This window comes from Mus musculus, chromosome 4 (assembly GCF_000001635.26).
Source record: "Mus musculus strain C57BL/6J chromosome 4, GRCm38.p6 C57BL/6J".
NCBI lineage: Eukaryota > Metazoa > Chordata > Mammalia > Rodentia > Muridae > Mus > Mus musculus.
The window spans coordinates 111,566,463-111,583,444 of NC_000070.6; the positions used below are offsets into that span (position 1 = coordinate 111,566,463).

A 16,982-nucleotide genomic window follows, 5' to 3' on the forward strand; every position below is an offset into this window, starting at 1 on the left:
AGCACTAAATTAGTAAATCCTAGTAAACTGCTTACAACTCTCTCTGGGAGACAATAAGTGATAGGTAAGTGGCGTCCTCTCTCTTAGCTGTACTGGGTATGTGGGAAGCTCAGCCTGTCCCATCTGTACTGACTCTCAGTCTCTACTTTGTCTAGGTGTTCCCTGATGGGGTTTGACCTGAATCGTCACTGGCTGGATCCCTCTCCATGGGCCCATCCCACCCTGCATGGAGTGAAACAGCTTATTATCAAGATGTACAATGACCCAGTGAGTAGCAGGATGTCCTCAGCAGCTACTGGCTGCTGGCCACATCTGGGGATGGAAGATTGTATGGGGGACATCCTCGGACAGCTCTAAATTAGGGTTACATGAGCAAAAGCAGGAAGATACTAAGCATGAAGATGTCTGAATTTTACAGACCCAGTACCTTCTCCCAATTCTGTCTTTTCTCCACTACTCAAATGTTGGCTTGGGCATGATAGTATCATGAAGCCGTGGAAATACATGGGAGCACATATTTACTTGTCAAGGCTCCTGGATGGTAAGCCAAATAATTGCAGCTTGAATTAGTAGATGGAAAATAGAGAGTCCAGTGGAATACCAGTGGTATATGATATATGTGAAGAGTGTCAAAATGGCTTACTTCATATGTAGGGGAACATGGCTGTCATGTTGTCTTAATCAGGGATTTACTGCTGTGAACAGACACCATGATCAAGGCAAGTCTTATAAAAACATTTAGTTGGGGCTGGCTTACAGGTTTAGAGGTTCAGTCCATTATCAAGGTGGGAGCATGGCAGCATACAGGCAGTCGTGGCGCAGGCAGAGCTGAGAGTTCTACATCTTCATCTGAAGGCTGCTAGTGGAAGACTGACCTCCAGGCAACTAGGGTGAGGATCTTAAGCCCACACCCATAGTGACACACCCATTCCAACAAGTCCACACCTCCAAACGGTGCCACTCCCTGGTCCAAGAATATACAATCCATCATATTTTCTGCCTGGGGAGTTTTCACTTTTATCTTCACTTGCTCTCATTTTCCAGTCTTTAAAAGCTGACCTAGTTTGGAGGACAATGAGCAATGGGGGGGGGGGGCAAGAATCAAGAGTGTATGCAGATGGCACAGAGTTGGGGCCCATGTGATGGGAGTTGGGGAGTTGGGGTTCTGGTCCTGGAGAAGAGGGCCTACTGTTCTGGAAAAAAGAAGGGAAACATACAGACAGATCCATACTGTTTTCTCAGATAAGCAAGTAGTTGCCAGCGCAAACCAGAGAAGATAGTGTGGATTTGTAATGTAATGAAGGAGGCAGATGAGATTCATTGTTCCTGAAGAGCTAGCAGCAAGAGGGTATGGCCGGCCTTTGTGCTCAGGAGTGATAACAAGCATGGGCATGGCCACTGGGAAATAGAACTTTGTAGCAAGTTACAGCTGCCTCAGGATGGAGCGTGTGACCTGGGAGCTTTCCCTTACTGAAAGAGCTAAATGGGAAGCAAAACTGCCACTGTTAGAAATGGTGCATAAGTGAGACTCTATTGTTTGGATGATGTTTCAGGAAAATCACACCCAAGTCTTTCCTAACCTTGATGGTTGTGACTTTGATGTTCCCTTAAGTGCATATCAAGTGACAGATGGTGATAGGTAAAGCAAGTTTCCAGAGTTGAGGTTCTTCAGAGATGCACCAGAGTGCCCTGTTCTGCTTACTCTGCTGAAGGTGCCAATAAAAATGCATCAAATGAGGGACAGGTGTGAATATGAGCATAAAGACAAACACACACATTAGAGCAAAGATCTGTGCAAAAGTTGTTCTCAGCTACAACACTGTTGTCTTGATTTTATAACTAACATTTTCTTTTAGAGAATCATTTTACTCTATTTGTGTATGGGTAGGTGAGGGGAAATGGACATTTGCCAAGCATACACATAGTGATCAAAGGATAATATTCATAAGTCAGTTCTTCCATCTACTATCTGGGTGCTGGATAGTCCAATTCAGACTTGGGAGCAAGTGCCTTTATCTACTGAGCATTCCCATTAGCCCCAGCCACCGTTTTCTTGATTGTAGATGTGACTTCTTTCCTGGGCTCTTTGCTAACCCACTTTCTGTGTTAGGGCTTATACTGCCTCAACTTTAGTATACATCTTTCTTCTGCAGCTCATCCTTGACACTGTTGGAAGCCAGCTGTGTACATCCACCTCCCTTCTTACTTTGCATTCTCCTGAATGTCCTATATCCATACCTTTCATAAAAGAGAGCTGCATTGAGTTTTCTCAGGAAGTACCTGTAGTCTGCAGAGTTCTCCCCAAGCTTCTGTGCTGGTTCTTGTCTCCCCAGCAGAGTTTCATGCTTTCTGCTGCTGATACCTCCTTCTCAAGGAGAATATCTGGACAGTTAGTCTTTCCTATCTGGATATTAAAAATATTCAGCAACTTCTTGTTGAATTGGTTTGTCGAATATGACACACTCAGTTGCACCAGTGTAATATTGTTTGTAGGTATGAAGCTGTCATCTGTAGAAAGGATGGCACAATAAGGCATGAAAAACTGGATTCTGGGGTCAGTGGATGCAAAAGAGTGGGATCACTAGATAAAGGGGTTTTAGATGAATCCAAAGAAAAGAGCTAGTGAGGAGGAAGCTGAAGGAAAAGAGACTGTTGTAGTCAGTGTTGTATTGCTGTGAAGAGACATCATGATCATGGCAATTATTATAAAAGAAAACAAATTGGAACTTGGCTTATAGTTTCAGAGGTTTAGTCCACTTTCATCTTGGCAGCAAGCATGGCAGCACACATGGTGCTGGAGTACTGGAGCATTCTACATCTGGATCTGCAGGCAGCAGGAAGAGAGAGCCATTGGGGCTAACTTGGGTTTCTGAAACCTCAAAACCCACCCCCAGTGACACATTTCTTCCAACAAGGACACACCTCTTCAAAGTACTACTCTCTAAGCACTTAAGTTGATGAAACTTTGAGGGCCATTCTTATTCAAACCACCATAGGGACCCAAGGAAAGTAGCTGAGATTACAAAAGACGAGCCTGCATTAGCTGTCATCATTAAAAGCTATCAATTTGCTCACAAATAACTAGATATTCATTTGTGTTCTCAAACATAGCTTAAGCAGAACTGAACTGTAGAGATATTAGGACATTGCTAATGGCACATATTCACTTGACCTGTCATTAGCTGTTTAGCTGTCAGGAAGTATGCTTGGTTGCCAAGACAACAGTATAAGCTACCTTCTTCCCAGAAGCCCATACCTTTCTGCCCCAAACAAGGGCATTAATAAAGAGTCAAGCTAACTCCCAACAGGATCCCTGATGCCACACTGTCCTCTCTGTTCCCTTCATCCTCACTGCCTTTTTGTGGGATGAACCACTTAACTCTGAAGTGTGGGAACAGCCTGGCTATTCTGTGCTCAGGGGTTCATAAAGTGTCAACCAGGTCTTTGAGCTGTGGGCAGATCTGAGGCAAGTCTTTAACTCTGTTCTTTTCTTCCTTCGCTCCACAAATATTTATAGACCACATTTCTATATTCCAGGCATTGTATTTCTGATAGTGAGAAAACTCTAAATTTTGCAATGTAGTAGGGAAATAGACATTAAATAAGTAAATGCATATTTTAATCATGTCAGAGTTCTTTAGCAACAATAAATAAGCACTAGATGGGGTAAAAGCAGAATGGTCCTAAGCCTTGGCTTGGCTGACTATCCTACAATGTTTTTAAGAGTACCCTTGATACTTTTAAAAATACCCTGATTTGGATGATAAATTATACATTCTCTTTTGTTAAAAGCCTTCTAAGTTACCTAGTACAGTACTGATGTGTGCCACCTTGTACAGTACTGGAATGTGGCAGATTTGGGTTCATAGTTGGAATGAGACCTACAGGCACCTGCAAATATTGCAGAGCCTAGAAGTATATGCGCTAACACCATGAAATGTACTTTTGCTCCTAACCTTCAGTGTCCTATATATACATACATGTAAGTTCTTGGTGCCAAGACGCTGAACTATATGAACTGTTAGAAAAGCTCCTATTTTCTTGTTCTCCTTCTGACTGTTACCTCCCTTTTCCATCCCTCCATCCCTCCGTCCCTCCCTCCCTTCTTCCCTTCTCTCCCTCCCTCCTTCCCTCACTTGTTCCCCCCCTCCCTCCTTCCCTCCCTCCCTCCCTCCCTCCCTTCCTTCCTTCCCTCCTTCCTTCCTTTATTGTCACAGTCTTGATATGTATTCTAGGCTGGCATTAAACTTATAATTTTTCTGTTTCAACCTTCTGAGGGTTGAGATCCATAGGTATGTATACTCTATCAGCCAGGCTTGGTTCTAAGCCACCCTGCATCTGGTAGTTCTGCACAGAGAATCAACAGAACCATGAGATCAGAGCATCACTCTTACTCCACTGCTGTGCAGATGCTCGTCGTTTGCTCCACGTTTCTGCTGGAGGAGATGCCTCACTGCAGCCCCATGGAGACAGGCTTCATAGGCAGTTGTTCTAAGTAGCTTTTATGATGAGAGATAAAGGGTGTAAAAGGCATCACTGGGTTGATGAAAAAAAAAAAAGATACCCAGGGAGGGGAGAGCTTTCTGGGCAAAGAACACCAGAGACTGCAACTGCCTGGACTGGGAGCAAACTTGGGAGACTGACCGAGAGGTAGACAGAAGAACAAAGAGACAGCTATATGACTCAGGGAGCAATGTGGGCTTCATTTTTGTGAGGGGTTAAACAGAGGAGTGACAGAACTTTTGTTTTAGAAGAACCCCTCTGGGGAGGACTATGTCTTTTAAGGGGCTGGAAGAATGACTGATTAGCCTGCTGCTGGTAGGCTCAGGAAAGAGAGGAGGGATCGATGAGAGACATTAGGGAGGGAATCATGGGAACTGCTGATTGTAGCCAATAGGAGAGGAAGAGGTTTGTGGGATGCCCACAGTTTGACTTGGGCCCCACTGAGAATAAGCCACCCTTCCCAGGAATTCCAGGAAACGTAGCTTGTATAGAGAGGTAGGAGGCAACACAGGACATTAGATGTGCTCTGTCTCAAGTTAAGTAGGAGTAAAATGTACAATCTGTGCCTTAAGTCCCAGGAAGGAGCTGGTCCATGTCCTTTGCAGTGGACAATGACAGCCTGATAGCCTACTGTCCTCGAGTCAGTGGTGGCCTTGGTTTCAGAAGCAGCTTTCCTAGCCCCAGGGTCACTAAACCCTCCACCCCAATGAGGCGGTTTGATATTAAATTATGCTCTTGAAAAAAAGGTGTGTTTAACCCAGAGGACTACCCTCAACCTGAGATTGTTGGGAGCCGCCCCCACATTCGCCGTTACAAGATGGCGCTGACATCCTGTGTTCTAAGTGGTAAACAAATAATCTGCGCATGTGCCAAGGGTATCTTATGACTACTTGTGCTCTGCCTTCCCCGTGACGTCAACTCGGCCGATGGGCTGCAGCCAATCAAGGAGTGACACGTCCGAGGCGAAGGAGAATGCTCCTTAAGAGGGACGGGGTTTTCGTTTTCTCTCTCTCTTGCTTCGCTCTCTTGCTTCTCTCTCTTGCTTCTCTCTCTTGTTTTTCTCTCTCTCTTGCTTTTCTCTCTCTCTTGCTTTTCTCTCTCTCTTGCTTCTTGCTCTCTTTTCCTGAAGATGTAAGAATAAAGCTTTGCCGCAGAAGATTCTGGTCTGTGGTGTTCTTCCTGGCCGGTCGTGAGAACGCGTCTAATAACAATTGGTGCCGAAACCCGGGACGAGAAAATCCGGGACGAGAAAAAACTCCGGACTGGCGCAGGAGGGATACTTCATTCCAGAACCAGAACTGCGAATCAAGGTTATAAGGTTCCCGTAACACAGACTGTTGAGAAGGATTCAACTGCCGAATTCAGAACTCATCAGCTGGGGAACGACGGTGATAAAGGTTCCCGTAAAGCAGACTGTTAAGAAGGATTCAACTGTATGAATTCAGAACTTTTCAGCTGGGGAACGAGGTAAGTCTGATCTTGAACTTTCTAAGGAAATTCAAGACAGTCTATCAGAAGTAAAGTGGAAAATGGCTTTACAAGTTATGTTTGGCCTTGAATTTTTTCTAGTGTTAGAAGCCCTTTTGTTCTTTTTCACATGTTATCAAGTGATTAAGATAGGGCTGAAAATTCTAGAGGAAATTCAGGACAAGCTATCAGAAGTAAAGCGGGAAGAAAGAGTAGGAACAAAGAGGAAGTATGGTACACAAAATAAGTATACAGGCCTTTCCAAGGGTCTTGAACCCGAGGAAAAGTTAAGGTTAGGTAGGAATACCTGGAGAGAGATTAGAAGAAAAAGAGGAAAAAGGGAGAAGAAGAAAGATCAATTAGCGGAGGTCTCTAGGAGAAGGAGCCTGTGCTCTGAAGAAACAGACTGGGAGAAAAAAGCGGCTCATTATGAAAGAAAAGGATACCAGCCGCCAAGTAAAGTGCTAACTAGTCATTTAAGGAAAAAGCCAAAAGCGGCTGGCGAAGGCCAGTTTGCTAATTGGCCTCAGGGCAATCGGCTACCAGGTGCACTCCCGCCCTATGCGGAGTCCCCGCCCTGCGTAGTGCGTCAGCCCGTAGTGCGTCAGCAATGCGCAGAGAGGCAGTGCGCAGAGAGGCAGTGCGCAGACTCATTCATTCCCCGAGAGGAACAAAAGAAAATACAACAGGCATTTCCAGTCTTTGAAGGAGCCGAGGGTGGGCGTGTCCACGCTCCGGTAGAATACGTACAGATTAAGGAAATTGCCGAGTCGGTCCGTAAATGTGGAATCAGTGCTGGTTTTGCCTTGGTGCAGTTAGACAGGCTTGCCGGCATGGCACTAACTCCTGCCGACTGGCAAATGATTGCAAAAGCCGCTCTCCCTAATATGGGCAAATATTTGGAATGGAGATCTCTGTGGCGAGAGGCTGCACAGGCGCAGGACCGAGCAAACGCTGCTGCTTTAACTCCAGAGCAGAGAGATTGGACTTTTGACTTGTTAACGGGTCAGAGAGCTTATTCTGCTAAACCTGATAAGAGGTATCAATGGAAGGTCTTACCACAGGGGATGTCCAATAGTCCTACAATGTGCCAGCTTTATATGCAAGAAGCTCTTTTGCCAGTGAGGGAACAATTCCCCTCTTTAATTTTGCTCCTTTACATGGATGACATCCTCCTGTGCCATAAAGACCTTACCATGCTACAAAAGGCATATCCTTTTCTACTTAAAACTTTAAGTCAGTGGGGTTTACAGATAGCCACAGAAAAGGTCCAAATTTCTGATACAGGACAATTCTTGGGCTCTGTGGTGTCCCCAGATAAGATTGTGCCCCAAAAGGTAGAGATAAGAAGAGATCACCTCCATACCTTAAATGATTTTCAAAAGCTGTTGGGAGATATTAATTGGCTCAGACCCTTTTTAAAGATTCCTTCTGCTGAATTAAGGCCTTTGTTTAGTATTTTAGAAGGAGATCCTCATATCTCCTCCCCTAGGACTCTTACTCTAGCTGCTAACCAGGCCTTACAAAAAGTGGAAAAAGCCTTACAGAATGCACAATTACAACGTATTGAGGATTCGCAGCCTTTCAGTTTGTGTGTCTTTAAGACAGCACAATTGCCAACTGCAGTTTTGTGGCAGAATGGGCCATTGTTGTGGATCCATCCAAACGTATCCCCAGCTAAAATAATAGATTGGTATCCTGATGCAATTGCACAGCTTGCCCTTAAAGGCCTAAAAGCAGCAATCACCCACTTTGGGCAAAGTCCATATCTTTTAATTGTACCTTATACCGCTGCACAGGTTCAAACCTTGGCAGCCGCATCTAATGATTGGGCAGTTTTAGTTACCTCCTTTTCAGGAAAAATAGATAACCATTATCCAAAACATCCAATCTTACAGTTTGCCCAAAATCAATCTGTTGTGTTTCCACAAATAACAGTAAGAAACCCACTTAAAAATGGGATTGTGGTATATACTGATGGATCAAAAACTGGCATAGGTGCCTATGTGGCTAATGGTAAAGTGGTATCCAAGCAATATAATGAAAATTCACCTCAAGTGGTAGAATGTTTAGTGGTCTTAGAAGTTTTAAAAACCTTTTTAGAACCCCTTAATATTGTGTCAGATTCCTGTTATGTGGTAAATGCAGTAAATCTTTTAGAAGTGGCTGGAGTGATTAAGCCTTCCAGTAGAGTTGCCAATATTTTTCAGCAGATACAATTAGTTTTGTTATCTAGAAGATCTCCTGTTTATATTACTCATGTTAGAGCCCATTCAGGCCTACCTGGCCCCATGGCTCTGGGAAATGATTTGGCAGATAAGGCCACTAAAGTGGTGGCTGCTGCCCTATCATCCCCGGTAGAGGCTGCAAGAAGTTTTCATAATAATTTTCATGTGACGGCTGAAACATTACGCAGTCGTTTCTCCTTGACAAGAAAAGAAGCCCGTGACATTGTTACTCAATGTCAAAGCTGCTGTGAGTTCTTGCCAGTTCCTCATGTGGGAATTAACCCACGCGGTATTCGACCTCTACAGGTCTGGCAAATGGATGTTACACATGTTTCTTCCTTTGGAAAACTTCAATATCTCCATGTGTCCATTGACACATGTTCTGGCATCATGTTTGCTTCTCCGTTAACTGGAGAAAAAGCCTCACATGTGATTCAACATTGTCTTGAGGCATGGAGTGCTTGGGGGAAACCCAGACTCCTTAAGACTGATAATGGACCAGCTTATACGTCTCAAAAATTCCAACAGTTCTGCCGTCAGATGGACGTGACCCACCTGACTGGACTTCCATACAACCCTCAAGGACAGGGTATTGTTGAGCGTGCGCATCGCACCCTCAAAGCCTATCTTATAAAACAGAAGAGGGGAACTTTTGAGGAGACTGTACCCCGAGCACCAAGAGTGTCTGTGTCTTTGGCACTCTTTACACTCAATTTTTTAAATATTGATGCTCATGGCCATACTGCGGCTGAACGTCATTGTTCAGAGCCAGATAGGCCCAATGAGATGGTTAAATGGAAAAATGTCCTTGATAATAAATGGTATGGCCCGGATCCTATCTTGATAAGATCCAGGGGAGCTATCTGTGTTTTCCCACAGAATGAAGACAACCCATTTTGGGTACCAGAAAGACTCACCCGAAAAATCCAGACTGACCAAGGGAATACTAATGTCCCTCGTCTTGGTGATGTCCAGGGCGTCAATAATAAAGAGAGAGCAGCGTTGGGGGATAATGTCGACATTCCCACTCCCAATGACGGTGATGTATAATGCTCAAGTATTCTCCTGCTTTTTTACCACTAACTAGGAACTGGGTTTGGCCTTAATTCAGACAGCCTTGGCTCTGTCTGGACAGGTCCAGATGACTGACACCATTAACACTTTGTCAGCCTCAGTGACTACAGTCATAGATGAACAGGCCTCAGCTAATGTCAAGATACAGAGAGGTCTCATGCTGGTTAATCAACTCATAGATCTTGTCCAGATACAACTAGATGTATTATGACAAATAACTCAGCAGGGATGTGAACAAAAGTTTCCGGGATTGTGTGTTATTTCCATTCAGTATGTTAAATTTACTAGGGCAGCTAATTTGTCAAAAAGTCTTTTTCAGTATATGTTACAGAATTGGATGGCTGAATTTGAACAGACCCTTCGAGGCTTGCCATCATTCAGGTCAACTCCACGCGCTTGGACCTGTCCCTGACCAAAGGATTACCCAATTGGATCTCCTCAGCATTTTCTTTCTTTAAAAAATGGGTGGGATTAATATTATTTGGAGATACACTTTGCTGTGGATTAGTGTTGCTTCTTTGATTGGTCTGTAAGCTTAAGGCCTAAACTAGGAGAGACAAGGTGGTTATTGCCCAGGCGCTTGCAGGACTAGAACATGGAGCTTCCCCTGATATATCTATGCTTAGGCAATAGGTCGCTGGCCACTCAGCTCTTATATCTCACGAGGCTAGTCTCATTGCACGAGATAGAGTGAGTGTGCTTCAGCAGCCCGAGAGAGTTGCAAGGCTAAGCACTGCAATGGAAAGGCTCTGCGGCATATATGAGCCTATTCTAGGGAGACATGTCATCTTTCATGAAGGTTCAGTGTCCTAGTTCCCTTCCCCCAGGCAAAACGACACGGGAGCAGGTCAGGGTTGCTCTGGGTAAAAGCCTGTAAGCCTAAGAGCTAATCCTGTACATGGCTCCTTTACCTACACACTGGGGATTTGACCTCTATCTCCACTCTCATTAATATGGGTGGCCTATTTGCTCTTATTAAAAGAAAAAGGGGGAGATGTTGGGAGCCGCCCCCACATTCGCCGTTACAAGATGGCGCTGACATCCTGTGTTCTAAGTGGTAAACAAATAATCTGCGCATGTGCCAAGGGTATCTTATGACTACTTGTGCTCTGCCTTCCCCGTGACGTCAACTCGGCCGATGGGCTGCAGCCAATCAAGGAGTGACACGTCCGAGGCGAAGGAGAATGCTCCTTAAGAGGGACGGGGTTTTCGTTTTCTCTCTCTCTTGCTTCGCTCTCTTGCTTCTCTCTCTTGCTTCTCTCTCTTGTTTTTCTCTCTCTCTTGCTTTTCTCTCTCTCTTGCTTTTCTCTCTCTCTTGCTTCTTGCTCTCTTTTCCTGAAGATGTAAGAATAAAGCTTTGCCGCAGAAGATTCTGGTCTGTGGTGTTCTTCCTGGCCGGTCGTGAGAACGCGTCTAATAACATGAGATACAAAGTGTTTCATGTTCTGCTTCAGTGGTAGTTCCCTCTTCAGAGGGTGACTCGTGTTTGCAGGCTGTGATTGGTTGTTCCCTAAGGGCAGAGTCTGGCTAATTTCTCAGAGTCCCTGGTGTTCAGCAGAGCTCTCTGACTGTGAGTGAGCAGGTGCTCAGCATAAATGTAGAGCAAGTGACAGAGTAAGCCTAGGTCCTCTGTTCCCTGGCTTTAGATTTTTCTGAAGAAAAGGAGCCTCAGTGTATAGACCCCCATCTACCACAGCCACCTTGTATCATCCTGTCTGTACTCTGACTGAGACGCTGATCTGGTGACTCAAACCCTTTGCTGAGTTTACCTGCGACAATTGCTGAGATCATCCCAAACCCCAAGGGATAGAAGCAGAGATGATATCACACAGTGCCTTTCCTAGAATACACAGGCTTCACATCAGCTTCAGTGACTCACCCCACCCTTAGACTCTGTGCCTACGCCGTCTTACACAACTGCCATTGAGATTCACTGTCCTGACCACCCAAGACTCTTTTTGGCTCCAGGTTCCTTGTCTTCCCAGTCCCCAACTTGTCCCTACCTACTGATCTGACTTGTTCAAGGATATCACTTAAACATTTTGGTACTTTTAGTGAGGTGAAGACCAAGGGAACCCATTCAGGTATTTCTTTCCCATTCTGATTTTTTAGTCTGGGAGCTTTGTCCCCTTCCTAAGTAATTGGCACTAGAAATGACATCCACGTTCGGGCAAGAGTTCATCTCCATAACCAAGGGAGTTTCACTTTATTAGAGCACACACCACAATATGACAAAGACTCTGTCACATAATTAGCTACACAGCCAGGGCCACTCTCATACAAAGCCTTTCTCTGATAGCTACATCCAGTTATGACCTTGAGGTCAGATGTAAGTCGATCTGTAGGTGATTTTTCTAGGACTATCCTCCTGCAATTCTGCTAACTTTTAACATCTATCTACAAGGCACACCTTGAGTAGCATTTTATGTAATGAAACTAAATTTTAAAGGGCATCATTTCCCCTAAAAATACAACACATATTCCTCAGTGTTCGCATAAGCAAGTACCTTGGGTAACCTCTGCTGTATAGAAATTGGTGGGTAAGTTGCAAGGGGAGTTCCAAGCCAGAAAGGTTTTTGTTATGGGAAGGACAGATCCTTATGACATTCTAGAGCAAGACACTGACTAAGGAGGGTATGTTACAAGAAACAAACCACAGTACTGTAGAAGCCTGGGATTGGGGCAAGTGGTCCGAGTGGGCCTGGAGATAGGTAGTATCAAGGGCAGTTTGATGAATCTACATTTAGACTGGAGCTTTAAGAGTGCGTAATACTTCATGTGAGTATGAAGAGTAGAGAGATTTTAGAAAAGAAGGGGAAGAGCAGGCATTCCAAACAATGGAATGGAGGGGTGGGGGATGGGAGCTGGCTGTTGGAGTTAGCCTACAGGATTTATCATGAGCCTCTGTTGGAGGCAGGTGAGGGACAGTCTGAGGAAGCTCACGAGGTTTGCACATCAGACCAAAGAACTAAAATTAAAGCATTGAGCATTCTTTATTTTTTATTTTATTGTTTTAGAATTCAGTTTTTTCTTTTTTTAGATATTTTTTATTTACATTTCAAATATGATCCCCTTTCCTAGTTTCCCCTCTGAAAATCCCCTATCCTCTCCCCTCTCCCCCTCTCCCACTGCTCCCCAACCTACCCACTCCCATTCCTGGTCCTGGCATTCCCCTATACTGGGCATAGAACCTTCACAGGACCAAAGGCCTCTCCTCCCATTGATGACCGACTAGGCCATCCTCTGCTACATATATAGCTAGAGCCACAAGTTCCACCATGTGTTTTCTTTGATTGGTGGTATAGTTCCAAGGAGCTCTGGGGGTACTGGTTAGTTCATATTGATGTTCCTCCTATGGGGTTTCAGACCCCTTCAGCTCCTTGGGTACTTTCTCTGGCTCCTTCATTGGGGAGCATTCTTTGAAAAAGGATTTTTTTTTTAAAAATTTGAATTAAATATCGTAGCTGTAAAGAAAAAAGAAGTTAAAAGCAATGGAATAAAACACAGCCTGTCAGGAATATTCCAGCACAGGGCCTCTCTCAATCTTGAGAAGTGGAGCAGTCGAGGGAGAGCTGAATAGCTGGTAAGGCAAGAAAGAAATCAATGAGTCCAAATTCCAGCCATTCAGTTCCTCAGTTAAGAAACTACAGAGGCTCACTTTAAAAGTGAAATCCAAGGAGGTCTCCCTCCCTCCCCTCAGAACCTTTCAATGACTCCCTATTACCTATCACATAAAGGCCAGTGTCCCCTGACATGCAGGTCAAGGCCAGGCTTGCTCTGTTCATTTTCTGTGCCCTCACGACTAGCACAGAACGTGGCACTGCTGAGAATATTCTGCTGAGTGATGAATGAACCAATGAATAAAGAATAGATGTTTCAGAAAACTAACTGGGGCCACAGAATGCAGAGTGGACCAAAGGAGCCCAGGCTATGAGGAAAGAAGAAAGGCTGCTTGCCCCACTGTTACAATAGTGCAGAGGGAGGACACCCAGATCCTGTTCTCAGTAAGGCCAGGGAGGGGCTGATCACTCCAGGATCTGCTGGGGGTGGGGGTGGGGGTGGGGGTGCAGAATGGCTTACTTTTAGCCCTCTCCCTGGTCCCAAAGCCACTCCAAACCTGTGGGCTTTTGTTTTGTTTTCTTTGCTTTGCTTTGGTTTGGATTTTTTTTTCCCCAGCAGTGTCTCAGTTTCTTCACTGTGAGGTGATTTTTCCTTTTTCTGGAAGAGAAAAGCCCCCCCAGCCACTGCTGGCGTTGCTATAACAACTTGGCTGCAGCTCTTTAGACAGATCCGTTTCCTTAAATCATTTAAGGAAAATTAGCTGCCATAACAACATGGAGCAGCTTTGAAAATAGACCAACCCAGGACGGGCTAGGTGGCTTCTCCTACACTCTGTGCCTCCCGGACTCTTCAGATTAGCTGCTCTCTTTCTGTCAAACAAACAAACAAACAAACAAACAAACTACAACACACTTACTTGATAGAGAAGCTGGTGACATGGTCAAATAAGAAACACAGAACCATCACTCATTCACATTTCCATTAAATACACAAAAATACAGATGCAAATGCCACAAAGAAACATGTGGGAAAATTAGTATACATAAAATGGAAAACACATATAATATGTGTGTGTGTGTGTGTGTGTATGCATGATAAATAAAGCAGACACACAGGCAAGTGTAGGGATGTACATGATTCCACAAAGGCTCTGAGTGCAAACACAGCTGTAGCCTCTGCTTTATCACTCACTTAAAATGGAAAGGCATGGCCCATGGGTCATGAGAATTGTTTCTAGGGTGAGAAAGGATTCTGGATCAGCAGACAAGGAGGGCCTGAGATGGTAGCTTCTCCTGGGGTACCTTTATGTCCTCAATGCCAGACCTCTGCGCCTGGTCAGGGAAGGGGGCAACCCTACCTTAGAGATTGAGAGTGTTCCCACGCCCATCCCTACTTATAGGCCAAGTAAGCAGAGCAGGAGGAGCCATGGCATTTTGAATGAAAAGATTCTTCCTCTCACATTGCAAATTTTATCTTTCCCAGGGAAAAGGCAACATCACAGCCAAAACAACAAGAACAATAACAACAAACAAAAACTAAAAAAACCAAAACAACAAACAAAGCAAAACAAAACATATTCCTGAGGCATCTGACCCTCACTGGGTCCTCAGAACCTCTGGAAACTGAACAGTGGATCTCTACGCCTTTGTTCCAGACCCATGTCTATGATATTGTTATCCTAGTGTCCAGGTAGAGCAAGTGAAACTCTGTGGGACTTTTAGTGTGTAGTTGAACTACTCATTTGCTTGCAGCTTTCAAGCAAGTGACCCCTCAAAGCCAGGCTTTTAATTCTCCACCTATATATAGGAAGGGGGTCAGAGGATGATCTCCCAGAGATCATTTCAGATATAAGTCAAGGTCTGTTTGGACTTATCTGTTTACTATACTGCACAATCCACTCACTGACACACAGAACTTCTACAAGCCTCAAAAGTCCCAGTTGTCATCAGGACAGCCTGATAAATGTCTATAAGTGTTCCTCACAGAAGCTCTGTAGACATTAGCTTCCTGAGCTTCAGTGTGCCCTTCTGCTAGCAGGAAAGAACAACTGGCCAACTTACCTCACCAGCAGTACAACAAGGTCCTGATGTGTTGAACATAGAACATTTTCTAAAGAAAAGGGATAACTGCCCCAGGCTAGAGTGGAAAGGAGTGTCCAGAATGTGACCAGCTGCTAGAGGTGTCAAAAGGTGCTAGAGGTGTTCACAGTACTACCATAGGTCACACATATATACTCAAATATACTCAAGTATTTTCCCACTCCTTCAAATGTGGCCCAGGAAATCAGGAAGTAACCACAGAGGGAAAGGTTTAATATGATAATAAAAAACTTGAAACAGATAGCATGTCGTTCAGGGAATCTGAAAACAGACAGGTGTGATTCATGAAATTTTTATAGTTTTTCCAATGGTTTGAGACAGTTTACGAAAGTTTAAGGAATTTGAAAAGAAACTATCATATTTTTAAAGGGTGATTTCTCCCACCTGTGATAAAATATGGGTCTATTATTTGTTTGTTTTTAACAAAGTAGATTGTAAGTTTGGCACTTCGGCAGAAAGCAAGGTGGAAAGATGACTTTTACTTCAGAATACCATTCCTGTGGAGCTAGTGGCCCTCTGCTGCATCTTTCATCCTGAATGGCCTAAGGCACCTCTTATCAACTGGCTGGATACAAATTGCTCATTTTCATTGGAAACAACTGATTCTGAGAGTTCTCTTTAACTCCTTATGCCCCAGTTCTCAGGATACAGAGAATCTCCTGCCATCTCCTCTGCTTCTTGTAAGTGCTAGTAAACATGTAAACCTTTGTGGAAACCATACAGGAAACCGAGCCATTGTTTTATGCTCTCAGCTAGGTACTTTTCTCCCAGTTCCCACAGCTCTGACTCCCACACTCCACCATAAATTGTGGTCTGTTTGTGCCTTAATCATTTCTGTGTCCCTGGCATTCAGTACAAAGTGAAGGCCCTCAGTGAATGTTGAGAGAGGGGCTGGGGCGGAGGAAGCAGAACGGTCAGCAATAAAGAAATCCTCTATTTAAAACCTGGATTGCCACACGAATGGGACTGTAAAGGATAAATGCAGAGCTAGGGTGGTAGCTCACTGGGTATAAGCATTTGACACAAGCATGACTACCTGAGTTCTGATCTCCAGGATCCAAGTAATGCCAAGAGCAGTTGCATATGTCTATAGTTCTAATGCTACTATGACAGGATGGGAGGCAGAGACAAGAGAATGCCTGGAAGTGTGCGTGCAAGTGAGCATGTACGTGTACACACACACACACACACACACACACACACACAGAGAGAGAGAGAGAGAGAGAGAGAGAGACAGACAGACAGACAGACAGAGAGGAGGGGGAAGGGAGGGGAGGGGGAGAGGGGGAGAGAGGAGGGGAGAGGGGAGGGGAGGGGAGGGGGAGAGGGGAGAAGAGGGGAGGCGGAGAGGGGAGAAGAGGGGAGAGGGGAGGAGAGATTTTAAAAAATGGATAGGCCTTTGAGGAGCAATGAAGACATAAGCTCCACACAAGGCTGGAGAAACGGCTAAGTGCTTAAGAACTCAAACTGGATTCTCAGCACTCACATGATGGCTCATGACTATCTGTAACTTCACTTCTAGGAGATCAGATACCCTTTCCCTTTCCTGGCCTCTGTAGAACCAAGCACATACATGATACACAGATGAAAATGCAAGCACCCATACACATAAAATACATTTGAAGAAATCTTCTAAGCAAGGGACACTCTCTAAAAATCCTACAGAACCCACCTCCAGACCCATCTTTTCCCAAGGCTGTCAAATCCTTCCTCACACAGTAAGTCCCCACATTTTGCTTCTCTGTAAACACTGACAACTCTACTTAAAAAAAAAAAACATACGTGTTTTTCAACAAACATTGATAGAGGGTATTCCTTGGGCATGGTGCTTTGATCCAATCTCTTCTGGTCTAGGAGCTCCATGTTCCTAGCCACATTGCAAATCTTTCCAGCACAGGACTTGCCTTGAACATGACCAGGTGGCCTTCAGAACCCCTTGAGAAGTCAGTCTCTCCAGAGGGGACTTGTTTGAGTTCTACGTGCTCCTAACAGATCTGACCACACTGATGCTCAAAGTATACATCATCGCGAGCTTTAGTGACAGTTGTGA

General features: G+C 44.6%; 1 protein-coding gene across 8 annotated transcripts in view; it reads left to right on the top strand.

Moving 5' to 3' along the window:
* Positions 1-16,982, top strand: part of Agbl4 (ATP/GTP binding protein-like 4) — a 1,266,676-nt gene that overhangs the window by 1,168,814 nt on the left and 80,880 nt on the right. For all 8 annotated transcript variants that reach the window (XM_011240653.3, XM_011240654.3, XM_011240652.3 and 5 more), the window contains one exon: positions 156-267. In XM_011240653.3, the coding sequence (XP_011238955.1) occupies positions 156-267 (112 nt within the window). The remainder of the gene's footprint in view (positions 1-155; positions 268-16,982) is intronic.